Raw genomic sequence first — 27,942 nt, 5'->3', positions numbered from 1 at the left:
TTGACATCGGCCCATATTCTCTCCAGCAGATGACGCCTTGAGTCATCATCAGTACAGGTCACCTTCGCCTTTCTATAGATCCGTGTGACGAGCTTGTCCGAGAGAACACTGATATAAATTTTATTTTTGACCTCTGCCTGGATCTTTTCAATCTTCTCCGTGGCCTTCCTGTCTGATGAAGCGGGGTTCTCACGTTCTTTGCTGACCTCTGAGGATGAGGACTGGTTTGATCTTTTCTTCCCACTACTGGTGACCACTGCTGGCGTTGAATTCTTCAGTCTTTCATTCCCTCCGCTGCTGACTTCTGAGGATGAAGACTGGTTTGATCTTTTCTTCCCATTGCTGGTGACCACTGCTGGCGTTGACTTCTTCAGTCTTTCATTCCCTCCGCTGCTGACTTCTGAGGATGAAGACTGGTTTGATCTTTGCTTCCCTCTGATGGTGACCACTGCTGGCGTTGACTTCTTCAGTCTTTCATTCCCTCCGCTGCTGACTTCTGAGGATGAAGACTGGTTTGATCTTTTCTTCCCACTACTGGTGACCACTGCTGGCGTTGAATTCTTCAGTCTTTCATTCCCTCCGCTGCTGACTTCTGAGGATGAAGACTGGTTTGATCTTTTCTTCCCACTGCTGGTGACCACTGCTGGCGTTGACTTCTTCAGTCTTTCATTCCCTCCGCTGCTGAGTTCTGAGGATGAGGACCTGTTTGATCTTTTCTTCCCACTACTGGTGACCACTGCTGGCGTTGACTTCTTCAGTCTTTCATTCCCTCCGCTGCTGAGTTCTGAGGATGAGGACTGGTTTGATCTTATCTTCCCTCTGATGGTGACCACTGCTGGCGTTGACTTCTTCAGTCTTTCATTCCCTCCGCTGTTAACTTCTGAGGATGAAGACTGGTTTGATCTTTTCTTCCCACTGCTGGTGACCACTGCTGGCGTTGACTTCTTCAGTCTTTCATTCCCTCCGCTGCTGACTTCTGAGGATGAAGACTGGTTTGATCTTTTACTCCAACTGCTGGTGACCACTGCTGGCGTTGACTTCTTCAGTCTTTCATTCCCTCCGCTGCTGATTCCTGAGGATGAAGACTGGTCTGATCTTTTCTTCCCACTGCTGGATACCACTGCTGGTGTTGACTTCTTCCGTCTTTCATTCCCTCCGCTGCTGACTTCTGAGGATGAAGACTGGTTTGATCTTTTCTTCCCTCTGATGGTGACCACTGCTGGCGTTGACTTCTTCAGTCTTCCATTCCCTTCGCTGCTGACTTCTGAGGATGAAGACTGGTTTGATCTGTTACTCCCACTGCTGGTGACCACTGCTGGCGTTGACTTGATTCGTCCGTCTGTCTTTAACGCCTCGCAGGCATAACAGATCATCTTCTGGACTTTAGCGGGGTTAATGAGGCGGGCTGGTGTAGTCTTCTCAGAGCTCACACAGATGGAGCTTGCAGACAAGCGGGAGTTGACAGTCTCCGTCACCTCCTCTACAACCAAGTCTGTGAGCTTATCCAAACTCCCAGACTTTGTTGTGCTGCCTGGTGAAAGACTGTTATTGAGAGTGTCGCCCAGAATGGATCGCACTTTATCCTCAGAAACGGGTGCACGGGGACGTCGCTTTACAATGGCATTTGAAACAGACGTCATTAAGTTCAACAGAAGTTCTGCCAACATAAATGTAGTAGCTTCATCCGGTTTGCATAACTTCAACCTCTCCCACTGCTCTGCAGTGAGCTTCGTAAAAAAGTTGTCAAAATCCGGGCGGACAGTCTCTGCATTTATATCCATTTGTTTTACTTTCTGAGTGAACTCCATCGCGACTATTCTTTTTGCTGTTCGAAGTATGTTTTCAATGAAAAATCTCGTATCTTCTTCGTTCTACCAATTGGCTGGTAGTTGCAGACTGATTCTTCAAGAATTGAAGGGAAGGGGTTATGCCTACTAGGAATTGCTTCAAAGGGGGTTAAAGGAATTGTTTCAAAGGGGGTTAAAGGAATTGTTTCAAAGGGGGTTAAAGGAATTGTAGCAAAGGGGGTTAAAGGAATTGTAGCAAAGGGGGTTAAAGGAATTGAAGGAAAGAGGGTTAAAGGAAATGAAGCAAAGGGGATTAAAGGAATTGTAGCAAAGGGGGTTAAAGGAATTGTAGCAAAGGGGGTTAAAGGAATATAATGGGACTAATAGATCAATGGAAACTCTGATGTGACAATAAGCCACACCCCTCAACATTGCCTGTAATACAAAAATAACTCATTGAACTATTATATCCATTAGTCTGGTATTAGGCTTTTGGTTCAAAGACAATATTTGTGCTTGCGCTTTCCACTTGGATTGACCTTGTATTGCAGAGCCTCTAGGAACGGTGCCCCAACCCAGTAGATGGCGGTAATCAGTTACCTGATCCTTAACACAGATTTGTAAATGTCTAAATTACATTTCTTTTTCCTTTTTTTTCTTTTTTTAAAGAGACTGTGAGTCTGTTCATACAATTAAAACAATTGTCTGCCATTGTTTGCACTTGCCTGCATTAGGGACTACCTTGTTGTAACGTGACATGCAAAAATAAGTAAAAGAATGAGTTGTTTCCTTTTTGCTGTTTGAGTTCTGCGTTTTGGAGAAATGGACTTTGTTTGCCTACCTGCCTTGAACAACCATGATAGAAAAGTCTGAAGTTCAGCAACTAATATTCAAATCTTGCCAGACAACTAAAACAAGAAATGTAAAAATACAAAACACAATAAACAACACAAAAAAAAAATACATAATCAAACTCCTAGGAATTATACTTAGTTATCTTATGAGATCGCAGGATCAAAGTCCCTTTCCCAACATACTTTGAGGCCCTCAAACTATGGAAATTGTATATAAATATAATCATAGAATTTAGATGCTCCCTTATTTTTGTGCTCCATCTTAAGTGAGAGATCTTCAATTCCAGTTTTACCTTGAAAATGTGTTTATTTGAAATACAGCAATGCCTAATTTAATAACCAATACGTAGGTACACTGAGTGGAACTGAGTGGAACTGATGCAGTCCCATACAAAATGGCACACATATAAGAAGAAATTTTACTCCAAAATTGAAAAAGTTGAGATCTCAAATTTCCTTCAAAATTAAGACAAACACAATCAATTAACACTGTATCCATTTACGCTGATAGTCAGCAGCAACTGTGACTCTTACTCTGAAAATATCTGAAAGTTAGATGCTTACTATTGCTATTTGATCACCAGCCATAATGAGGTTACTCTCCTCCGCCTTATACAGCTTTTGGGAGCTAAGTTCAGGTGAAGGTGCCGATGTTTGATGAATGAAAGGAAGAAACTTGCACCGGAGAAACAGTGAATTTTCAGGTGGTAAAACAGCAAACCTTTAGTCTGAGTGGAATAAATACTGAGAACAAATAAATCCATTTTAGAAATTTTATTCATTTTTATAAATGTGGGGATAACAGGAGCACCTTGAGAAAACCCATTGCAAAACTTTAGGCTTAGTAAAAGCTAGGTCAGGCTGGATAAATCCCTGGACTGAAAATTATTATGGGGGCACATGCACCACAGAGGATCAATTAGCCCAGTTGAGAGCTGTTAGCTGATTGGTCCTCACATTGAAAAGCGAGTCACTTTGTGTTTGTGTTAACTTTGTGTGTTCACATGTGTGGTGTACAATAAATCATGTTTAAAAGCCAACATTCCGTTTCTGGCTTTGTGTGGGAGAGCCCCGTGGCAAGCACCACTGCCACACTGACATTTGAAAGTGAAGCTATCGGCGTGACATCATCCACCTATCATCTCCTGAAGAAGGAAGAGATGCCTGCTCTGAGAGAGGAGAAGAAGCCAGGCTTTTTGCACAGGCGTCTTCTCACAATGGAGATTATTGATAGCTCAAGTTCTGGATCTCTTCCAAGAAGGGAAGACATTAGTATCTCTGGAGAAGGCCACTTCTTACACAACTCCTTGAAAATGTCCTTGTCAAGGATTCTTCTTGGGTTAAAAGTTGTGTCAATGTCTTTGACCTCGGCCCATATTCTCTCCAGCAGATGACGCCTTGAGTCATCATCAGTACAGGTCACCTTCGCCTTTCTATAGATCCGTGTGACGAGCTTGTCCGAGAGAACACTGATATAAATTTTATTTTTGACCTCTGCCTGGATCTTTTCAATCTTCTCCGTGGCCTTCCTGTCTGATGAAGCGGGGTTCTCACGTTCTTTGCTGACCTCTGAGGATGAGGACTGGTTTGATCTTTTCTTCCCACTACTGGTGACCACTGCTGGCGTTGAATTCTTCAGTCTTTCATTCCCTCCACTGATGACTTCTGAGGATGAAGACTGGTTTGATCTTTTCTTCCCACTACTGGTGACCACTGCTGGCGTTGAATTCTTCAGTCTTTCATTCCCTCCGCTGCTGACTTCTGAGGATGAAGACTGGTTTGATCTTTTCTTCCCACTGCTGGTGACCACTGCTGGCGTTGACTTCTTCAGTCTTTCATTCCCTCCGCTGCTGAGTTCTGAGGATGAGGACCTGTTTGATCTTTTCTTCCCACTACTGGTGACCACTGCTGGCGTTGACTTCTTCAGTCTTTCATTCCCTCCGCTGCTGAGTTCTGAGGATGAGGACTGGTTTGATCTTATCTTCCCTCTGATGGTGACCACTGCTGGCGTTGACTTCTTCAGTCTTTCATTCCCTCCGCTGTTAACTTCTGAGGATGAAGACTGGTTTGATCTTTTCTTCCCACTGCTGGTGACCACTGCTGGCGTTGACTTCTTCAGTCTTTCATTCCCTCCGCTGCTGACTTCTGAGGATGAAGACTGGTTTGATCTTTTACTCCAACTGCTGGTGACCACTGCTGGCGTTGACTTCTTCAGTCTTTCATTCCCTCCGCTGCTGATTCCTGAGGATGAAGACTGGTTTGATCTTTTCTTCCCACTGCTGGATACCACTGCTGGTGTTGACTTCTTCCGTCTTTCATTCCCTCCGCTGCTGACTTCTGAGGATGAAGACTGGTTTGATCTTTTCTTCCCTCTGATGGTGACCACTGCTGGCGTTGACTTCTTCAGTCTTCCATTCCCTTCGCTGCTGACTTCTGAGGATGAAGACTGGTTTGATCTGTTACTCCCACTGCTGGTGACCACTGCTGGCGTTGACTTGATTCGTCCGTCTGTCTTTAACGCCTCGCAGGCATAACAGATCATCTTCTGGACTTTAGCGGGGTTAATGAGGCGGGCTGGTGTAGTCTTCTCAGAGCTCACACAGATGGAGCTTGCAGACAAGCGGGAGTTGACAGTCTCCGTCACCTCCTCTACAACCAAGTCTGTGAGCTTATCCAAACTCCCAGACTTTGTTGTGCTGCCTGGTGAAAGACTGTTATTGAGAGTGTCGCCCAGAATGGATCGCACTTTATCCTCAGAAACGGGTGCACGGGGACGTCGCTTTACAATGGCATTTGAAACAGACGTCATTAAGTTCAACAGAAGTTCTGCCAACATAAATGTAGTAGCTTCATCCGGTTTGCATAACTTCAACCTCTCCCACTGCTCTGCAGTGAGCTTCGTAAAAAAGTTGTCAAAGTCCGGGCGGACAGTCTCTGCATTTATATCCATTTGTTTTACTTTCTGAGTGAACTCCATCGCGACTATTCTTTTTGCTGTTCGAAGTATGTTTTCAATGAAAAATCTCGTATCTTCTTCGTTCTACCAATTGGCTGGTAGTTGCAGACTGATTCTTCAAGAATTGAAGGGAAGGGGTTATGCCTACTAGGAATTGCTTCAAAGGGGGTTAAAGGAATTGTTTCAAAGGGGGTTAAAGGAATTGTTTCAAAGGGGGTTAAAGGAATTGTAGCAAAGGGGGTTAAAGGAATTGTAGCAAAGGGGGTTAAAGGAATTGAAGGAAAGAGGGTTAAAGGAAATGAAGCAAAGGGGATTAAAGGAATTGTAGCAAAGGGGGTTAAAGGAATTGTAGCAAAGGGGGTTAAAGGAATATAATGGGACTAATAGATCAATGGAAACTCTGATGTGACAATAAGCCACACCCCTCAACATTGCCTGTAATACAAAAATAACTCATTGAACTATTATATCCATTAGTCTGGTATTAGGCTTTTGGTTCAAAGACAATATTTGTGCTTGCGCTTTCCACTTGGATTGACCTTGTATTGCAGAGCCTCTAGGAACGGTGCCCCAACCCAGTAGATGGCGGTAATCAGTTACCTGATCCTTAACACAGATTTGTAAATGTCTAAATTACATTTCTTTTTCCTTTTTTTTCTTTTTTTAAAGAGACTGTGAGTCTGTTCATACAATTAAAACAATTGTCTGCCATTGTTTGCACTTGCCTGCATTAGGGACTACCTTGTTGTAACGTGACATGCAAAAATAAGTAAAAGAATGAGTTGTTTCCTTTTTGCTGTTTGAGTTCTGCGTTTTGGAGAAATGGACTTTGTTTGCCTACCTGCCTTGAACAACCATGATAGAAAAGTCTGAAGTTCAGCAACTAATATTCAAATCTTGCCAGACAACTAAAACAAGAAATGTAAAAATACAAAACACAATAAACAACACAAAAAAAAAATACATAATCAAACTCCTAGGAATTATACTTAGTTATCTTATGAGATCGCAGGATCAAAGTCCCTTTCCCAACATACTTTGAGGCCCTCAAACTATGGAAATTGTATATAAATATAATCATAGAATTTAGATGCTCCCTTATTTTTGTGCTCCATCTTAAGTGAGAGATCTTCAATTCCAGTTTTACCTTGAAAATGTGTTTATTTGAAATACAGCAATGCCTAATTTAATAACCAATACGTAGGTACACTGAGTGGAACTGAGTGGAACTGATGCAGTCCCATACAAAATGGCACACATATAAGAAGAAATTTTACTCCAAAATTGAAAAAGTTGAGATCTCAAATTTCCTTCAAAATTAAGACAAACACAATCAATTAACACTGTATCCATTTACGCTGATAGTCAGCAGCAACTGTGACTCTTACTCTGAAAATATCTGAAAGTTAGATGCTTACTATTGCTATTTGATCACCAGCCATAATGAGGTTACTCTCCTCCGCCTTATACAGCTTTTGGGAGCTAAGTTCAGGTGAAGGTGCCGATGTTTGATGAATGAAAGGAAGAAACTTGCACCGGAGAAACAGTGAATTTTCAGGTGGTAAAACAGCAAACCTTTAGTCTGAGTGGAATAAATACTGAGAACAAATAAATCCATTTTAGAAATTTTATTCATTTTTATAAATGTGGGGATAACAGGAGCACCTTGAGAAAACCCATTGCAAAACTTTAGGCTTAGTAAAAGCTAGGTCAGGCTGGATAAATCCCTGGACTGAAAATTATTATGGGGGCACATGCACCACAGAGGATCAATTAGCCCAGTTGAGAGCTGTTAGCTGATTGGTCCTCACATTGAAAAGCGAGTCACTTTGTGTTTGTGTTAACTTTGTGTGTTCACATGTGTGGTGTACAATAAATCATGTTTAAAAGCCAACATTCCGTTTCTGGCTTTGTGTGGGAGAGCCCCGTGGCAAGCACCACTGCCACACTGACATTTGAAAGTGAAGCTATCGGCGTGACATCATCCACCTATCATCTCCTGAAGAAGGAAGAGATGCCTGCTCTGAGAGAGGAGAAGAAGCCAGGCTTTTTGCACAGGCGTCTTCTCACAATGGAGATTATTGATAGCTCAAGTTCTGGATCTCTTCCAAGAAGGGAAGACATTAGTATCTCTGGAGAAGGCCACTTCTTACACAACTCCTTGAAAATGTCCTTGTCAAGGATTCTTCTTGGGTTAAAAGTTGTGTCAATGTCTTTGACCTCGGCCCATATTCTCTCCAGCAGATGACGCCTTGAGTCATCATCAGTACAGGTCACCTTCGCCTTTCTATAGATCCGTGTGACGAGCTTGTCCGAGAGAACACTGATATAAATTTTATTTTTGACCTCTGCCTGGATCTTTTCAATCTTCTCCGTGGCCTTCCTGTCTGATGAAGCGGGGTTCTCACGTTCTTTGCTGACCTCTGAGGATGAGGACTGGTTTGATCTTTTCTTCCCACTACTGGTGACCACTGCTGGCGTTGAATTCTTCAGTCTTTCATTACCTCCGCTGCTGACTTCTGAGGATGAAGACTGGTTTGATCTTTTCTTCCCATTGCTGGTGACCACTGCTGGCGTTGACTTCTTCAGTCTTTCATTCCCTCCGCTGCTGACTTCTGAGGATGAAGACTGGTTTGATCTTTGCTTCCCTCTGATGGTGACCACTGCTGGCGTTGACTTCTTCAGTCTTTCATTCACTCCGCTGCTGATTCCTGAGGATGAAGACTGGTTTGATCTTTTCTTCCCACTGCTGGATACCACGGCTGGCGTTGACTTCTTCAGTCTTTCATTCCCTCCGCTGCTGACTTCTGAGGATGAAGACTGGTTTGATCTTTTCTTCCCACTACTGGTGACCACTGCTGGCGTTGAATTCTTAAGTCTTTCATTCCCTCCGCTGCTGACTTCTGAGGATGAAGACTGGTTTGATCTTTTCTTCCCACTGCTGGTGACCACTGCTGGCGTTGACTTCTTCAGTCTTTCATTCCCTCCGCTGCTGACTTCTGAGGATGAAGACTGGTTTGATCTTTTCTTCCCTCTGATGGTGACCACTGCTGGCGTTGACTTCTTCAGTCTTTCATTCCCTCCGCTGTTGACTTCTGAGGATGAAGACTGGTTTGATCTTTTCTTCCCACTGCTGGTGACCACTGCTGGCGTTGACTTCTTTAGTCTTTCATTCCCTCCGCTGCTGACTTCTGAGGATGAAGACTGGTTTGATCTTTTACTCCAACTGCTGGTGACCACTGCTGGCGTTGACTTCTTCAGTCTTTCATTCCCTCCGCTGCTGACTTCTGAGGATGAAGACTGGTTTGATTTTTTCTTCCCTCTGATGGTGACCACTGCTGGCGTTGACTTCTTCAGTCTTTCATTCACTCCGCTGCTGATTCCTGAGGATGAAGACTGGTTTGATCTTTTCTTCCCACTGCTGGATACCACTGCTGTCGTTGACTTCTTCAGTCTTTCATTCCCTCCGCTGCTGACTTCTGAGGATGAGGACTGGTTTGATCTGTTACTCCCACTGCTGGTGACCACTGCTGGCGTTGACTTGATTCGTCCGTCTGTCTTTAACGCCTCGCAGGCATAACAGATCATCTTCTGGACTTTAGCGGGGTTAATGAGGCGGGCTGGTGTAGTCTTTTCAGAGCTCACACAGATGGAGCTTGCAGACAAGCGGGAGTTGACAGTCTCCGTCACTTCCTCTACAACCAAGTCTGTGAGCTTATCCAAACTCCCAGACTTTGTTGTGCTGCCTGGTGAAAGACTGTTGTTGAGAGTGTCGCCCAGAATGGATCTCACTTTATCCTCAGAAACGGGTGCACGGGGACGTCGCTTTACAATGGCATTTGAAACAGACGTCATTAAGTTCAACAGAAGTTCTGCCAACATAAATGTAGTAGCTTCATCCGGTTTGCATAACTTCAACCTCTCCCACTGCTCTGCAGTGAGCTTCGTAAAAAAGTTGTCAAAGTCCGGGCGGACAGTCTCTGCATTTATATCCATTTGTTTTACTTTCTGAGTGAACTCCATTGCGACTATTCTTTTTGCTGTTCGAAGTATGTTTTCAATGAAAAATCTCGTATCTTCTTCGTTCTACCAATTGGCTGGTAGTTGCAGACTGATTCTTCAAGAATTGAAGGGAAGGGGTTATGCCTACTAGGAATTGCTTCAAAGGGGGTTAAAGGAATTGTTTCAAAGGGGGTTAAAGGAATTGTAGCAAAGGGGATTAAAGGAATTGTAGCAAAGGGGGTTAAAGGAATTGAAGCAAAGAGGGTTAAAGGAATTGAAGCAAAGGGGGTTAAAGGAATATAATGGGACTAATAGATCAATGGAAACTCTGATGTGACAATAAGCCACACCCCTCAACATTGCCTGTAATACAAAAATAACTCATTGAACTATTGTATCCATTAGTCTGGTATTAGGCTTTTGGTTCAAAGACAATATTTGTGCTTGCGCTTTCCACTTGGATTGACCTTGTATTGCAGAGCCTCTAGGAACGGTGCCCCAACCCAGTAGATGGCGGTAATCAGTTACCTGATCATTAACACAGATTTGTAAATGTCTAAATTACATTTCTTTTTCCTTTTTTTTCTTCTTTTAAAGAGACTGTGAGTCTGTTTATACAATTAAAACAATTTCCTGCCATTGCTTGTGCTTGCCTGCATTAGGGACTACCTTGTTGTAACGTGACATGCAAAAATAAGTAAAAGAATGAAAATAGAAATACAGCAATAAATTATGTAGGAATATAATCATTAATGGATACATGTAACAATATAGAAATAAATAAATGAATCAGGCTGAATAAATGCACAATTTGTGAATTAATTAATAAATAAAGAAATTAACTTTTCCATCACCAAACTGTAAACATTTTTTAAATGCCTTATATCTGCATCATTATTATTGAGCCATTTATTCATAGCTCTAATTATTTTAAATTCTTTAAACTGTGTTCCTGCCTAGACACTTAGACCATATGGAGGATTTTCAGTTGAATGAATTTTATTCCTGTCTGGAAACTACCCTTTAACTCCACTCCAGTATCTGAAATGTATGAAAATGACCTTTAATAAAAAAGACAAACTAATCTAAAGCTATTAGCCTGAAAGTCTGTGGGTCACCATGTGTAATTCCCCAGTGGAACCCAACACTGAAAGTATTTTATCAGTAAAATGTGATCCTGCACCCTTTTATGTATTGAAACGTCCCCATCATGGTTTTATGTACGTGTCCTGTTGCTGTAACACCAAGACATATTTATTCTACTCCCAAACTACTCGCCACCTCTTTCCCTCGTTTCAAATATAACATAATAGAATTCTTCGACTGACACTGTTTACGTAGCTCTGGAGTTACACAATTTACCCAGAAAACATCTGGGGGGCTGTAAAAGTGATCTAGCAGCCATAATTGAGAAGTGGCAGGTTGCTGGATACTGAGGAGCAGCATTGTTAGGAATCAGGTCCAGAGAGCTGAGTCTGCACCCACATTTTACTTCTCACACTCATAGTGACATCACATTAAAGCCACAGTCGGTTATTCACAAGCTTCCAGACCAATAATTACTGTGCTTTGTTTTACCGTTACACATGTGAGAACTACAATCTGCATCGATCAGCTCATGAGGTCAGCAGTTACTCTGTAAAGGTTATATACATAAATATGAGATTCAACAACATATAGTAGCCAGTAAGCTGAGTAATGGGCTCCTGAGAAGAGAATGAACCCACACTATGTCTGTGTGTGTGCGTCGATCTAAGCCTGCTTGTTTTGTTTGGTTGCTTTTGCGTGTGCATTTGATTCAGTCTCCGTGAAACCTTTGGACTAAGTGAGATGACTCACCCTCCTCTGATTGGCAGCGACGCAGACCTGAACATGACACCCCGGTGGACAACACACCCTTTTCACCCTCTGTCTGTACTTGGAAACACGACATTGTCAACACTCCTGACAGCTGGCCACCACTGTGCTGCTAACCAAAAAAACTTGCTGCTACATCTTATTCTGCAGTACTGCCATGCTCATGACGCTAACCGTGCTATCTGACTGCTAATACAGGTCCGCTGAGAGTGTGCTGCAATGCAAAAAGGAAAGAACTCCCTGAAATAAGTTTTAAAAATAAAGATGTTTCAACCGTAGCGCATAACATGGCCCTGACACGAGCACTGATCCACAGAGGAATTGCAACATACTTTTGTTGGCTTCCTGTTTACAGTGTCACTTAATTCAGTCGTGCTTCTGGTCGTGTGTTTTGGGTTCTTTTAATTGGGCTTTGTGACGTAGATGAAGACCTGAGAGCTCAAAGTGAGGGGGCAGGTTTCAGCTAATTTGGTCTGAGATGCTGGTGCTAGTGAGACACCTAGTGGCGAGGAATATAGCACGTAATCGCATCGCATTTCAAATCGAGATATTTCAGATAAGAAAGTCAGTCTCTGGAAATCCATTTTATCTGTATTCTTTGGTTCTGTATAACCTACAATTGGTTACATTTTTCACATGTTAATCCATAATAGGCTACTCCAAAGGGTTTGAAAAAGTTTTAATTAAAAGCTAAGGAAAAAAGCTAGTTATAGCAATAATCATTATTATTAGGATGACAAACTGCTGTTTCTATGGTCAAGAATGACATTTACAGCTCAACCAATGCAAGTATTTTACCAATGAGACAAATCATCATTACTTTCACCCTCAAATTGCCATTTTAATATTCAAATTCATGTTATATTTCATAATAACCCATAACCAGTTACATCCTCCCAGTAAAGAGTTTAATGGACTTCTGAGTGAAGTGAAAACATCAACATGCAGAACGCGCAGGTCTGATTTTATGATTATTTTTCTGTTTCCTCCATCTTCAATCTGTCCGGTAAATCTCGACTCAGCACAGAAATAAAGATGAGGAGTAGATGTAATGAAAAGAACCGCATCTGCCTCTCGCAGTTAAAATCCTCCCCACTCACATTTGTGATGAGAGAAACCAGCTATTACAGCATCAGATCTTCTCCTCCACTGTGGCCCCTGGTTTATTTAAAGAGACAGGACAGCTATTACAGATGTCAACTCTCGAGTTCTTTTGTATTGTTTGAGATTCACCAGCAGGTGCAATTTGAATAATCTCAAAGGAAACAAAAGTGTTTGATATCCGGAGTACGTCGGAGCAGCAGGAGCCCCAGATCCTTGTGTAAGCCCTCAAAGAGAGGAAGCATGACATCACAGAGGTGCATCGGAAATGTAGAGGCGATCACTCCGGCTTCACCCAGCCATCGCCCCACCGCCCTCTTATCATCTGAAGTACTGAAGTTGCCTATAGCAGGTAGCAGAGATAAGACGTTTGTCTAAAGTACGGGATTAATGGACTGTTTCAACTGTGAAATCACCTCGAACATACTCGGTTGGGGGGGAGCCGGTCTTTTCTGTTAGCTGCAGCAGCAGAACTGAGGATGGCATGGGAACCTGATACTCCAAATTAAATAAGTGGAGACTTATTCTCGAAGGCAAAGCAAGTGACTCAAGTAGGATTATCAGCAAGACTCAATCATCAGAATGCAGCTGGTCTTGGCAAAACCAATCAAAAATGGGACGTGTGTTTCATCTAATTTCACCATTTTTTTTTAATGTGTTTATAAAATAAGTCACTGAGGTTCTGTTAAGCTGATTCCTTGAACCATGCCCCCTTTTCCTCTATCCCTTCACCCCTCCACCTCATCCCCCACTCTTCCGCTCATCCCTATCTACTAACCGCCATCCTCCTTTCCCTCCCTCTCTCATCCCTTTCCTATTCAGTTTGGTGCAAACCTCTTAGCATGTCTCATTCTGGGCTGAGGGGGCAAAACCGCAGCCCCTTGCCTCAACGTTCAATATATCAATATCCATTTAAACCTTTAAATTACTTAATGATGTGTCGTGGTCGTTGCTAGTGAAGTGACTTTAAAGGAAACATACTCCCATGGGTACACTGATTCATATCTTTGCTGTTCAATGTTTAGACCCACTTTATTGAACATGACATAAATGGGTTTAACCTCTCGGCTGTTTTTGCTTTACCAAACTCATCTATTTGATTGCAGTTGCATGTTGACTGCATCGCATCAGATCAAACAAAGACCGTCTTTCTTTTTATTGTATTGTATTTTTTTCCGATAGGATTACAGGAAGCCCTTGTCTTAATAACTGACAATAATAGGAATTATTATTAGTAAAGTATTTCAGCTGTCGTTGGTATGAAGTAGAGAAGAGAAAGTGTATGTTGTGAGCTGAGTTCTAACGATGACATTTCCCTCTGGTCTATACTGACAGCGTTTTCTCTTCTGTGATGTGAAGCTGAACGACAGCTGAAGTCTGTGCATCACATCTGAGTGTAAGAACTCAACGACCTTTGACTGTAGCAGAGCTGACGTTCACTGAAGTTATTCTTCTCTTATCCTGTGTTCGGCTGATTAGTCATAACAGCGAGAAGAAAGCATAACAACACATTTACCAATTAAAAAAGCCAAAAGATGAAATGGTAAATGAATATAACATAACGTTGCTCAGGGCATCATCTTGGGTTGCGCCAATATATTTGATCAAAACTAAAATTCTGAGCTGTGTATGAAAGAAAAAATTGTGGAAACCAATCTTGCAGATTTGGAAAAGTCACCCACGCTACTACAACACCTTCACCTTGTATATCTTAACTCCAGCTGGCTGCTTTATAAATATATATATATAAGTTGCTTGTTTCCCTGTGCTGATGCAGTGACAGTCTCCTCACCTGAATCTCTGTCTGGGCGTCTGCCTCTCTGGACTCTTGCACAGGTGGCCGATGTAGTAGAGGGGGAAGAAGAGGCAGTTCCAGGTGGTGGCGAACCAGGTGATGGTGAAGGGGGCATCAAACTGCTTAAAGGTCAGCTTGGCCAGCTGGGTGGAGCCTGCCCAGGATGAGCACACGCAAATCACCATGGCGACTCCCCACAGGGCCTTCCGCACCTGCACCGTCGTGACCCTGATGCAGCAGTGGAGCCTCCGCTTCTTGGAGTCGGACTCTGCTCCTGCCGCGCCGCCGGTCGTCTGTGCGTCCGTGGTGCCCACCACATTCTCCCTGATGCGTTCTTCTCCTATAGAAGAACACGTGCGTTAATATCAGACTGATAATAAAAACACTCTGATACTCGTTTTATGATCAGAAATGTATTTTGTTAGATAGTAGGTAAGGGAACTTTAACGCATGCAACCACCAGCAGTTCCCCTAAATTCAGGCTGCATCAAATTTCAAATACTCATTGAAATTTGTTCACTCAATATGTCCATGTATTGCTCCCTGGTAAATCTTCGAAAATTTTTGAAACCTTGCAATTTTATAGAAAAGAGAAAATCTCCTCTATCTGCCCCTTTTCTGAATCACTGCCAACATTTAATGGAGTCTTTATTGGCTCATGTCCGATCCTTCCGAAAGGATTGGAATTCTATTTTTTTTAGTTTTTCTTTACTCTTGTTGAGGTGTTACGGGGAGAGGATGTCACACCTTTTTAAAGCCCTATGAGAGAAATTGTGATTTGTGTATATGGGCTATGCAAATAAAATTTGATTGATTGATCCAGGGCAAACCTGCCCAACCTGCTTTTTTTATATTTGTACTTATTGTATTTCTGTAAGTTCTGATGCTGTTTATAAAATACAGATGAGCTTTTTATGTGTGGACTTATATTTGAATATCCTGTGTGGTAAATCTTGACTAAAGGCTTGTACACTCTCATCTGTGCAAGTGACTTCAGGTCAGACGTGTCCTGTCGTCTTTTTCCAGTTAAAAATAGCCGCTTTCGCAGTTTAATTGAACTTGAAGGTAATCAATCAGACATCTGAGTTAAAAATATGTTGATCGAGTGAGACAGGCAGCAGCCAAACAGAGGACAAAAGAGGACGGATCTGATATCCAATCCAACACCTCTTCTCAACCCCATGAGTTGCAATGCCATGACCGTGTGGGTGTTTGCCCAAGCGCACAAAGACACATATAAAAACTCTCTGCTTGCTATTGCTCATGTCAGAACCTGACAGCCTCATCTCTTCCTCCAATAATATGCCGACAGAAGCCAAGTGATGTGGAGCTGTTTTCTGTCCCACTCACGCCCACGCTGTGCGTTAAAAGTTACCAAGGTCATTTTGTTCCCTCGAGTCATCGAACTTGCCGATGTAAACTCCAATCATGGCTTTGTAAATGTGTGTGAAAGTATACAAGTTAATAAACTCAACACATGATCTTTGAGGGACTTTATTTTGCCAATAAAAAACAGTCGCATTAGTAACAAAGCAGATATTCACTGAGACAGGTTGTCTGGCTTCCTTTCACGTAACATTAGCATATCTTGGTTTAACATCACCAGTTCGACCCGTTTAAATCAGATTACACTCGTAAGTTTACAATCTAAGAAACGAGTGGAGAAAACAATAACCCCACAGCAGCTCTGTTTCATAACAGCTGTATAATATGCACCATACATCTTCCAACATGTTGAAAATGAGGGATCTCCCTAATGGTGTTTCCAGAGGTAATGTTTTTGCCGCAGGGAGCCTTCCCCGATTCATCTGCACTGTACGCTGCAGGACTGGAATACAGAACGCACTTCAAACAGGAGATAAGAATAACTCTTATTTAGGCTGGAGTTTCACAGTGAAAATTATTATTGTGCTGCAACAACAGGACACTGAGCTCTGTCCTGTGTCAGTTATTTGCAAAACAGCCAAGACAACACTGACAGTCGTTATGTTAATGTTCCGTGTAATACAAAGGACACCTATTGTCTAATTTAAGTGGCGTGCTGCATATTTTACATTAGAGTTGTATGAGAGAGCATCCATCACGCCCGATGAGGCGCTTCATTCTTCCTGGTAAAGCTGCTTTTGACCTTGCCAGGTGGTCTCATCATATCCCAGATTAACATCCCTGATAACTATCGCCTCTAATGCTAATGCCCCGGCTTCCCCAGGCTACTTCCTGAATACACAACACATTCTTATTCTGTTTTGCTCCCGCACTAACACTTAGAATGTGATGGAGGTAAAACACAACACATACTGTACTTGTTTCTTAACAATGCTCCCTGCTGCTGCAGCGGCACCCGACAGCCCGGAGGCAGACTTGGACACGATGAAAGATGATTCAAGATCATTGTCTCTTATCGCATTGAAATGATGAGCCAGCGAAGACCGAAAACAGAGACAAACACACGTTGGACGTCCGTCAAAGTCTTTGCGCGCACAAGGGTGAGAATTAAGTTTCTCTATTCTGAGCCGCGAGCCTCTTTGTTCCTCCCTGAAGGTCACCCCTTGTTTACGCCGCCCAAGCTTTTGTCCTCCCTGGGCCGCCGTCCCACATCCCGTGGCCCTGGCCGCCTGCTCCATCCTGCAGCACGGTTTAATCTTCCAAATGCAGTGATGGGCCAAGCCAATCAGCCCCCAGCGAGGCAGTGGGTGCGGGCAAAGCATTTCCATATGGACACGGTGAAGCGTCACAACAACATCGGTGATATAAATGTCACACAGCCCGGGCCGCACTCATCAATGAAACTATAAATTCATTTAATTTACCTACTGAGGCACAGATCCAATGATTGAAAAAGAACAAACTACTCTCACACTTGTCTTGACAGTGACTAATGACACTGTATCAACCTTCACTGTCAGCAGAAAGCAATGCGGAGCACTGCTGAACTCAGTGAGAGAGCCGGGTCAGTAGAGTGACTGAGAGAGAGAGAAAGAATCGTCCGCTGATGACATTTGAAGGCATTATGACCGTGACCGAAAGACCCAGAGAGAGTCTGTCCCCTGTAACTGCTAAATGATTAACTGAAAGTGCTTAACCTTATCGTTCTTTTCATCTAATGTCAACCATCAAGGTCGGGGCCCCCCGTGACACCGAAACGATGCAGCACAGTGAATATCCTGCAGTGCAAGCTTTAGTCTCATTTAGTGTAATTTCTTAAAATATTTCTGATAATTAATCTCATTCTTTTGCATAGTGAACCAGATTTATATTAAGGCTTAGTTGCAGATAACAGTATAAGCACCGATGGTAAATTTAGCACGAGATGGAAATATCTCCGTGCATTTGATCCTATTCAGAGTCCAAATATACTTAAGTGAACCAAACAGGCATCTGTGAAATGACTGGAGACAGGAGGAGTGCTTGGCATCACTCTGGATCCGCTCTGACAGCCATGCATGGCTCCTCTTTGTTGCCGCCTCAAATGTACTCATCCCCACCCACTCTGCTGAATCAAGGCACCGTGTGATTCAATATGCACAGGTGGGGATGCAGAGAAAAGATTCTGCTACGATAATAATCATATATTTATTTTACCACTCGGGCATGAGAAAAAAAAACTCTAGTTTTGGTGGGATTCCTCGCTTCCCGTGTAAAATTCTGTAGCTAAGTCTCTAAAGGGCCAGTAAATCAATTGTTTGTATTATACGGTCATTTGTCTGCCTCTACATTCTCAGTACACTGAATCGTAGATCCTTGTAGCATCAGCTTTGGATCCACACTGTAGGACTTGACCTGTAGTTTAAGTTCTTTACAACTAACGACAGACAAAATCAATGTTTATCTTACGAGTTCATTTGCCTGTACAGCTTCCATACGCTGTCCTTCTCCCAGTAGGGTTGGAGCGCCCTGACTGGAGTCGAGATTTATCCGGCCATTACCGAGACAGTTTTCCAGTTTTTCCTCCATCACGACAACACACGCTTCCCTGCTTCCCCCTCGTTCCAGCTTCCCTCCCCCTGCAGACTCTGCACTGCAGATCTCTCCTGCTGATAGAGCTGCAAATCCCAAACGTGCCAGCAGAGGCCCGCCTTCCTGCCTTCCTGGCTGCCTGGCTGCCTGCCTGCTCTCACACTTCACAGAACCTGGCCCCGTGGCACGCCACAGAAAGAGCCCCTGCTACGTTCCTCTGTACCTCCCTGAGCGTGCCACTGCCCACACCACTCACCACTCTCTCTCTCTCTCTCTCTCTCTCTCTCTCTCCTCTCTCTCTCTCTCTCCATCACTCAGAGCAGGTACAGAGGTCCTCACAGTGGCGGTACAGCATCGCGGCCTGTGTCGGCTGTCGGAGCTCGACTCACACGGGACCTAAACTAAGTTGGGGAGACTGAAGTAAGAGAGGTTTGTCGGTTTGGTGGAGATCTCCGTGGGAGAGAGAGTGCAGTGCAGCGCTCAGCCCCAGTGATTCAACAGGGTAAACAGATCAATCACTGGAGCACACTTCACAAGTCTTCTCCTTGTCTTACTGTCTGCTGAGCCTCTGCTCGGTGATGAATATGAATTGACTGGTGCAAACTTACTTATTCTGACACACCCATAACAAATCCATGAGCTGCAGTGTCCTTGTTTGGCGGCACACACACACACACACACACACACACACACACACACACACACGCACACACACACACACAGTTTTACATTAAACATTTAAATCAATGTCTTAAAGGGTAATTTAGCCTTAATGTGATTTGATTGCATTTGCATAACTTTCTGGCAAAGAAAGTCGACTGTCTGCTGTGTGGATTATCCAAATTAACCTCAGTTTCCTGTGCCTGCATACAGAGATCCTGTAATTTGAGTGAACTGACCCTTTATTTTAAAGCTTTTTGATTTAATATTCTGGAGGAATAACAAGCAAACCAATACAAAACCGTGTTTTCACCTGTCACACATTCACTGAATCAATACCTGAAACAGTCCTCTTATGAAAACACTTTTTGATAAACTAGATCATTTCATTTAGATTGCCAACAATTTCATGGACTCATAACTAGCAGTCCCCTAACCACGTCCGAATTTATTCATCAAGATACATGAATTATAATGTACTGGGTTCTTCCCTGACCTATACTTCATCCTTCAAGCAAGTTCCGTGGGAATCCGTGCAGTAGTCTTGGTGAATTCCTGCTAAATAACAGACAAACTGTGTCAAGCGTTGAGTCTTCATAACACACGGCCGCTTCTAGGAATAAGTCATGAACTTCCAGCTACATGTGTCACGTTACAGAGGAGTTGTAGTTCCGGCGTGGCAGACAGACAGTCAGCAGTCACTGCCTTTGTAATCTCCATGTCTGACAGACAGTGGGAGTCTTTGATACTCGCCTGTGACAGCGTGGTCCGGCGAAGCTGTCAGTCAAAGGTACTTTCAACACACCAGAGCAGGCTCATCTGACAAGCCTGTCGCACTCAATAACACAACAGAGAGACGGGTAAAAAACACACCCTGCTGCGTCGACCCCGGCTGATATGGGGGACAGCATGGGCCGAGGGGACGAGGGCCCCGGGAGGGCAGACAAGGGCGGGACGGCTGTTACCGATCCTGCTCTCCCTAATTCCTGACTCGTTTCTCCTTCGAGCTCAGAGGACGCTGGAGCCACTTTCTCGCCAACAAACCTGTCGAGGCGCTGACCTGCCCTGCTGGTTCAACACACGCTCATGATGCAGGTCAGTGCTGCAGCCCCAGGATGTCTCTCCGGCTAGCGACATGACATAAACACAGCGTGCAAGCAAGCGCAGTGTGATCACATGAGTACCTGGACAGTGTGCTACAGCAGATGCATGTACTAATACTTGGCACTGGGCGAACTGTCAAACTTTGCAGTCCCCTGTCCTAAAGCATAAATTACTCTCTCTTGCAACAGTGAATACATGATGGATGACCTGCGGTTTGACGGTATGCCAAGTGTCCCAGCTCTTTCTGCAACAGATCAATATTTCAAAGATTGGCTGTTGATTTAGAGGCAGACACCACAGGTGTCAACAAAGCTTTTTCTCCCTCCCTGCACCCAAAGGCTGGGGGACTTCATCGTCCCCACATAAACCTGACGATTGACTCTGCTATTCCCAGATTAATCTTACTTCACAGCGGTAAAGCAATCCCTACAATGTGATGATATCAAAAAGAAGAAAACTGAATTTGATGGATTTAACTGCCAGCTCAGTCGTTTTCACGCATGGGATGCAACAAAGCACACAGCAAAAACAATTTTTTCGCTGGCTCTATTTCAAGGCTGGTCACAATTACTACCACCGCTGCAGACAGGCTGAAAATATTCAGTTATTTCTGCTTTGTATCAATCGGCCTGCCAGGCTCACCACTGTACCGGCCGGTCCACTGGGGCCACTGGACATTTGGAGAGGATATAGGTCGACTGAAGCCTGAAGTTTTGGATCAGTCCCCTCAATTTAGAATTAGAGCTCATTTGTTTTTCTTTCTGGGGATTTTACTCAAATGATGAAATTTGAGTAAAATCAAACACACACACACAATTTTTACTCAGAAGGGAATTACCTTCTGTTTCAGAAGGTAATTTCCCAAATCCAACAGGGACATTTTAAGGGACATTAGGGAGCCTGGGAAAAAGGGGATCAGAGGGGCCCTCCATGAAAACACTCGGGATAATAAACCTCATCATTTCTAATCTTCCAGTTATTCTCTTATCACAAAAAGTGCAGTATCGTTTAAGTGCAGACCCCCACCACCATCCCAGTTACATACATACACACACGTTTAGAAATGTTAGTTTCAACCAAACCTCTAAATCTATAACACTGATGGCTGATAGCTATAGTGGCATAGAGCCTTTTTAGAGGGTTTTCAACCATGGTGTCATTGCAGTCTCCTGTACATATTCAAATATGGAATTTAAGGTGGTTTCAAAACATTGTCGTCGCTGGCAATTACCTACTTTGTATACAATGTTGCTACGCCCCAGATATGAAATGCAAATAAGATTTGCAGCAAGGGAAACCTTAAATTAAATTATCTACCCATCCATTAGGGATTAGGATACACCCTGAACAGGTTGTTATACAATGAACCTATTTAGCATTTGACTTCAATCCATTGATTCACTGAATTCTCATTCATTCATTACAATGACTTTCTCTGCTCAAACACTCATAATCTGAGCAAAAAGACTCTCGGTAACATGAAAGCCCCGTCATTGTGTTTTCATCATAAAGAGAGAAAGGTCTGTTTCACTGGCTTTTAAAATGAATTTAGACAGAAGGAGAGGAAGGAGCCACTCTGTGTTTTGTCCTCTGACGAAAGTCAACTCCAACACGTTCCAAGGATGAAAGTAACCTTTGAGTGGTGCTTAAAGAACCAAAGATTCAAAATGTCAGTGATTCAGTATTAACAGCACTGACAATGTGGGTTAAACCGTATTCGCTGTTTTCAGGGTTGAGCCGAGACGACTTCAGCTGAGCAGACACAACAGATGACAGCCTCATCAGCCCAGTTTTAGCCTCTCTAAACTTATGCTAATCACTCTTAATGCACTTAATGGTTTAGGCCCAGTGCCGAGTTGCTGGCCTCATGTGTGCCAGGGAGCAGCCCCGCATCCTCGGTTTGTTGGCGGTTTTTGTATTCAGTTATGTTTTTGTATTATTTTCCTTGTGTGATTATATTCCAATGTTTCAATCCTGGTAAAGCATTTTTTTACTTTGAAGGTTATTACTGTTATGATAAACGTACATGTGCTGTATTTCTGACCTTTGTTGTTGCAGACGTAGCCTCGACTGCATATTGAGGTTGTACCAGTACCACTTCCTTATCAATCACAATTTCAGAAAATCCTTTACGTTTTAAAGCCATTCCTCTTTGGTTCCTCACTCAGTGGTATATGCACAGTTCTTTTGCTCTATTCAAATCTTCGTTAAGAGGATGATGAGACTCATGCACTGGGCACAAGTAGCAGGGCAGAGAAACCACATTAATCTGCTGTACAGCAACAAAGTTAGTGTAATACTTTCCTTTCCTGCAGACAGAATAGTTCAGAACATAGGACAAGTTGGTGGATATCCCTTGTATGTCTATAGGTATTCCGTACAAAATGAGTTACCCACTACCAGTAGATCTTAGCGGCCAGCAGTTGATGTTAGGGTAATAACTCCAGTTGTATAACTTAGCGTTATTAGGTGCTTCAGGCTTTTAATCACCAGATAAAATTACCTGTAGTCATGAAAAGTCCTAAAACCTGATTAATTTGAAAAACAAGATATGTCACCTCATGGGAAAACTCAATACTATATTAAATGAGTGACCTGAAGCTTTGACTCTGCCCCCAACAGCAGCAGGCGGTGAAATATGACCAGCATCCTGGGATGTGTGTGTGTGTGTGATGACATTACAGAGATTAAAGAGTCTTTTGTGAAACATCATGAACCTTCCTCTGACAACATAGGAACAGTGCAATTATTCCTCAAAGACACACCATCACTGGAAACACATTAAAAGAGGAAATCAATAATTATCATCCATGGGCTTCAAGGTGGGGGGATTTGTGACAGGAGGAATTAGAAGAAGATGCTCCAGAGGAGGACGGTGAATCAACCTGGTGGCTGTGGGAGACAGAGGGAGAAACTAACGACAGGACTTTTATATGGACATTAGAAGAACAGGAAGACCCATTGGATGAGAGATGATTGTGTTACCAGCCCCAAGAAACAGTTGTACCATGCACTAAGTATGATGTCGACGTTGATTGGTCGTGGTCCAGCCTTTTACTCCCAGCAAAACAAAACTATCTGACTTGTTGGTGATCCAGTGACAGTGAGAAGCTGCATCTGCTCGGGCCTGTACTCGCTGTGGACCTGTGAACATTCACTGGACCCCGAAAATGGAGAAAAAACAATCCCAAAAGTGAAAAACGGAGTCTTTGACAGTTGGGCGCAGGTTGTCAGTGAGCGGAACAGAGGTTTTGGAGCTAGCGTTACATAAGCTGCAGAGTCTGTGAAAAGCTGTGTGCGTTGATCCGCCGTGGCCCCCCCACGATTCCCTTCCCCTTCAAAGCAGCTGCTGGAACGAGGAGCCAAACGTTTCAAAATCGCAAATATACAGCTTTGACTCCCTTCAACGGCTCACAACACTGTGTCACCCCCTCCAACACAAACACTCTCGCACACTCACAATCCTTTCTCTATCCACGGCCTCGTGTCACAGCGAAGCTTTTGTTCCCTCTAAATATAGACAATCGTCAAACAACAGCCCCGCCATCGCAACTCTACTCTGAGAATAAAATATTTCCGAGCTGACATTCACGCTAATGAGCTTAAAATCTTGGGTAATCCAGGAACTATTCTGAGTTTATATCTCACAATGACTGGCAACACAGAATAAACAGCTACAGCACATTGCCATATAGTCAATCTGTCAGATTCCGGCAGCGTCCATATAAAACTGCATGAAAATGCCTCATGCATATTCCAGCAGCTGGTCTGGTCATAAATTATGAATAATGAAATATTTACGTTACTTTCGCAATCATACTCCAGACGGCTACACACATCTGGAGTGCATGAGTTAAACTTTCTTAGTCAGCAAGCTCTGAACAGCTTGAAAAAAAACTAATTTGACAGAGGATAAGAAGTTAACAGTTTTACAAGTTTTTATATTGTTGTATTGGAAATTAATATTTGTAATGAATATACTTAAAAACTGCTTTTTTAGAGGCTACACTGGCATTTTTGGCAAATTAGATTAGCTGGCTACGGTGACAGACCAACTTGTGTCAGCATTTACTTGAGCCTGACCTCACTGTACTGCACAAAGTACAGCTCCCAACAACCTTCACACAATCACACAATCAACGATCTGATCAAACAGCAATTGTACCAGTGAGTCATCCGAGACCGTCAGGATTGTTTTGCATGTGCCATGTGTCGTGAACATGTATTTTGATCATGCAACTAGTAAACAAAACAATGCCAATTATAGAGGTGATTGCTAAGAAATAAATGTTGAACACACACAGATGCTGTATCAATCCATAATCCCCTATTTTTATTTTTAGGTTGCCGGAGAGATGCAGATGTCAGGGATTACTCCAGACGTGAGCCTCCGACACCATGTTGTTAAAGAGCGCTTTGAAATCAGCTGCCAATTCAGTGTCGTGATGTGCTTATGCCAAAATGCCCGAGACGCTCATCAGTTCTCTGCACTGAGAGGAAATACAAAAAAAAAGGAAAAAAGCTGTATAAATGCGCTCCTTTGCAAAAGCATGGGGCTGCAGGAGAACAAGATCGGCTCAATCAGAGCAGATTTACTGTACAGTCAGGAGGAGCACGGTACTTGTTGAAGATGTCAGGACAGGTGTTGAGGAATGATGCAGCAACACACACACACACACACACACACACACACACACACACACACACACACACACACACACACACACACACACACACACACACACGGGGCACACATGAGGAGTCAGAGAGGAGTTGTCTCCGTAACTGTGCCCCTGCGTAATGAAGCCACAGAAGACAGACCTCAGGATGAGAGCTGTCACCCGCAGGGACCACTATCACAAGTGCTGCATGGGTTCATGTCCTATAGCAGCTGCTTTCGGTGTGATGCGCTGCAATTTTAGCAGTGGAGGGGTGGCGGTGGAGGAGCGCGAGGGGGAATCCCTGCTGCAATAACAACTTCAGACCCTCCCCGAGGAGCAGTGGATGTGGCACAAGTGCTTCATCCCCAAATTATATAAATAAACGCGTCAGTGCATGATCCGTAGTGGTTTGGACAATGACAGCCAACACGTCTAAGCTCCATTTGGAGGATTTCAGTGAAATCATATGATTGGAGAAAATAATGGGCCAAACAGGTAAAGCGATTTAACCCCGGGTGCATTTTTGCGCAGGAAAATGGAACGTGATTTTGTGCTATTACGCGCATGTGTGGCTCCCGTGTGTGTTCGCTCGCAGAGAGATTTTCTAAAAGTTGAAGCCTGTCTCCGGCAGCGTGGGATGAGAAAGGAGGGAGAAATCCTCCAGCTGACATCTTCCCTCTCAGATCAACAACAGGACGCTTCTAAATTCAGATGTAAGATCCAAAATAGAACAACACATAAAACGCGCACCAGGCAGGGGCAGCGGAGGCGGTGTGCGGGGCTGCGGGCGCGCGACACACGGACATGTGATGTGAACTCCAGCCTACCTTCCACTTTGGTGAGGGTGAGCACCGGACTGTTGCAGGCGGACAGCGGGGCGACCCTGGCGGAGTGTTTCTTCATGGTGATGAGGAGCTCGGGCGGGCTGAGCTCGGAGCCGCTTCGACTACATCCCTGAAGCGGATTTGGCGCAGACACCCCCAGACTCTCCTGACGGGACCCCCCTTTTGGCGTCTCTAGAGCCGGTCCCCTGCTCCCTGTCCCTGTCCCCTCGAGTCCATCCGACCCCCCCTGCTGATGAGGAGTTTTTTTTATATACTGTCGTCTCGTATCCCCCTACCCCCTGCCTTCCTCCACTTGCCTTCCCCTCCCCAAGTCTGCTGTATCCAGTGCGTCCCGGTCTCTCTCTCTCTCTCTCTCTCTCTCTCTCTCTCTCTCTCTCCTCCTCACTCCTCAGTTTGACAATTGCTGCAATTCGCCAGCGTCACACAGCCTATCAGCCCCCCCTACCCACCCACCAACATCCCCCTGTCCTGAGGCAATCCCTGCTGTCCTCCCCGGACCTCCCCTAGTGGCCGTGGTCCCCTTGTTGGCTGAGGAGGCTCAGAGAGGACGCAGTGCGCAGGCACGGTCCGGAGCCTGGGACAGACACGATGGGAGCAATGCAGTTGAAGTGAGGCTGTTTAGCCCATAAACACCCTAATTGCAGCTGTTTCTACTGAATTAACATAATGAAGCGAATTATTCCCTTTAATTTCATCCAGGGACCTTGTGGAATCAGGGCTCATTAAAAGTCCCCAGACCCCACTTTGCTATTGATTGACTCTAAAAGCAGTTATTTTTTTTGGGATTTAATGCTGCTTTATTTCTGTTTAGAGCTTTAATGAAAGTTGCACTTGTTGGTTTTTTACTTAATCTGAAAATTAGATTGGATTAGAAACTTAGATTGGAAGAATAACCAAAGAGCTGGTTGTGAAATTAAACATGTGTCCTGAAGGTATCCTTCACATTCATGTTGGTGTGCAGCATATTTTTAAATTAGGCCTAAATATAGATTGACACAAACCCCTGATTACGAGATGATTTTTGAAATCATTGTTTTGTGTGACGTGAGTCTAAAGTGACGCACTTGTAAAAAACAGCATGTGGCTCAAATGTCCCCAAACCAATGTGGGCCTTTATTTTGGCAAACATGCTGTGCTCTCGGGAAGGAGTAATCTGGATGTGAAACGAAAGTGGCCCATGTGGTAAATGGTGAATATGCTATGGCTGGTATACTCGTGGCTCAGATCCAACAAACAGGAGCGGACTGCCTAAGTGCCATCATCCCACACAGTATGTGGACTGGGTGAAGGTGTGACAGAGGGAAAGTGTGGGCCAAGTCAGGGCCAAATCAGTTTTTGCTACGGGGGGATCTTACCTCATTCTCACTCTGCCTTTATGTGAAGGGATGTTGGTATTCCAGACATAATATGCATATCAAGTAGTTGCAGATACCCTGCAGAGACGTATGGTCCCGGCTCCGGGTTCAGTATTCTGTAGTAATAACAGCAGTACCACAGTGAACCTGCACTCAGCAGCTAGACTTTGTCAAAAACATAGGAGATAAACAACCGGTGGTGCTGTGTGCAGAGCAGTCAGGCAAATTCACACTGTGCTGCAGCAAACACACAGCATTAGCAGGTTGCAGCTCTGGCGTTGTGTAAGGAAAGGCAATAGTAAACAATGGGGTGAAAATAAAACCAGGGAGATAGAATTACATGGCACTTGTGATTCCATTGTACATAATAATTCAGTCTGGGTATGAACTCTGGCTTTTATGAATGAATAATTGCAATTCAACCCAGTAAAAAAAACCCAGTCTATATATTTGTACTCTTGCACTTGTCTTGAATGTATTCAGCACTCAACAATCAATGGCAGTCAATAGAGTCTCTGCCAAGGCCCCTTAAATTCAATCAAGCTGGATTAAATCGCTCACACTCACAGATATCACATAAATATGCCAGATTTGTTTCCATTCCTTTGAAAATCTGGTAAAAGTCTCATCTCACAATTTTATAGAAAGCGATAAAAGAAAAATTCCTCTTTTGTCTGGATCAGTGGCAAAATGTAATTGGTTATTTCTGGGCTCGTTCCCCAGCCTTTCACCAAGTTTCAAGAAATTTGGTCGGTCAGTTTTTGAATAATTCAGCTAACAGACAAAACAAACAGCCCTGAAAACATCACCTCCTCGGGCCGAGGTAATAGACGTCCTATCTTTGACTTTGTTGGTGTCATCACAGCTCAGCTTGTTCTTGCAGAAGTTTCACAGTGAGGAACATATTCAGATGATGAACATGTCGTCGAACGTCCCGTGACTCTCGTCTGTTAGCTCTCATCCCACCAACGACAGAAACTGCATGTGACAGCGGAAGTGACGATTCCT

General features: G+C 43.8%; 1 protein-coding gene across 1 annotated transcript in view; it reads right to left on the bottom strand.

Moving 5' to 3' along the window:
• The window catches only part of slc35f3b (solute carrier family 35 member F3b), a 62,971-nt gene that overhangs the window by 9,563 nt on the left and 25,466 nt on the right, over nucleotides 1-27,942 (bottom strand). The window contains exons 4-5 of the mRNA XM_053436922.1: nucleotides 25,562-25,688; nucleotides 14,350-14,692 (exon numbers count right to left, since the gene is read on the bottom strand). Coding sequence (XP_053292897.1) covers nucleotides 14,350-14,692; nucleotides 25,562-25,688 — 470 coding nt within the window. The remainder of the gene's footprint in view (nucleotides 1-14,349; nucleotides 14,693-25,561; nucleotides 25,689-27,942) is intronic.

Source organism: Pleuronectes platessa, chromosome 12 (assembly GCF_947347685.1).
Source record: "Pleuronectes platessa chromosome 12, fPlePla1.1, whole genome shotgun sequence".
NCBI classification, from domain to species: domain Eukaryota; kingdom Metazoa; phylum Chordata; class Actinopteri; order Pleuronectiformes; family Pleuronectidae; genus Pleuronectes; species Pleuronectes platessa.
This window is presented reverse-complemented; position numbering and strand designations above follow the sequence as displayed.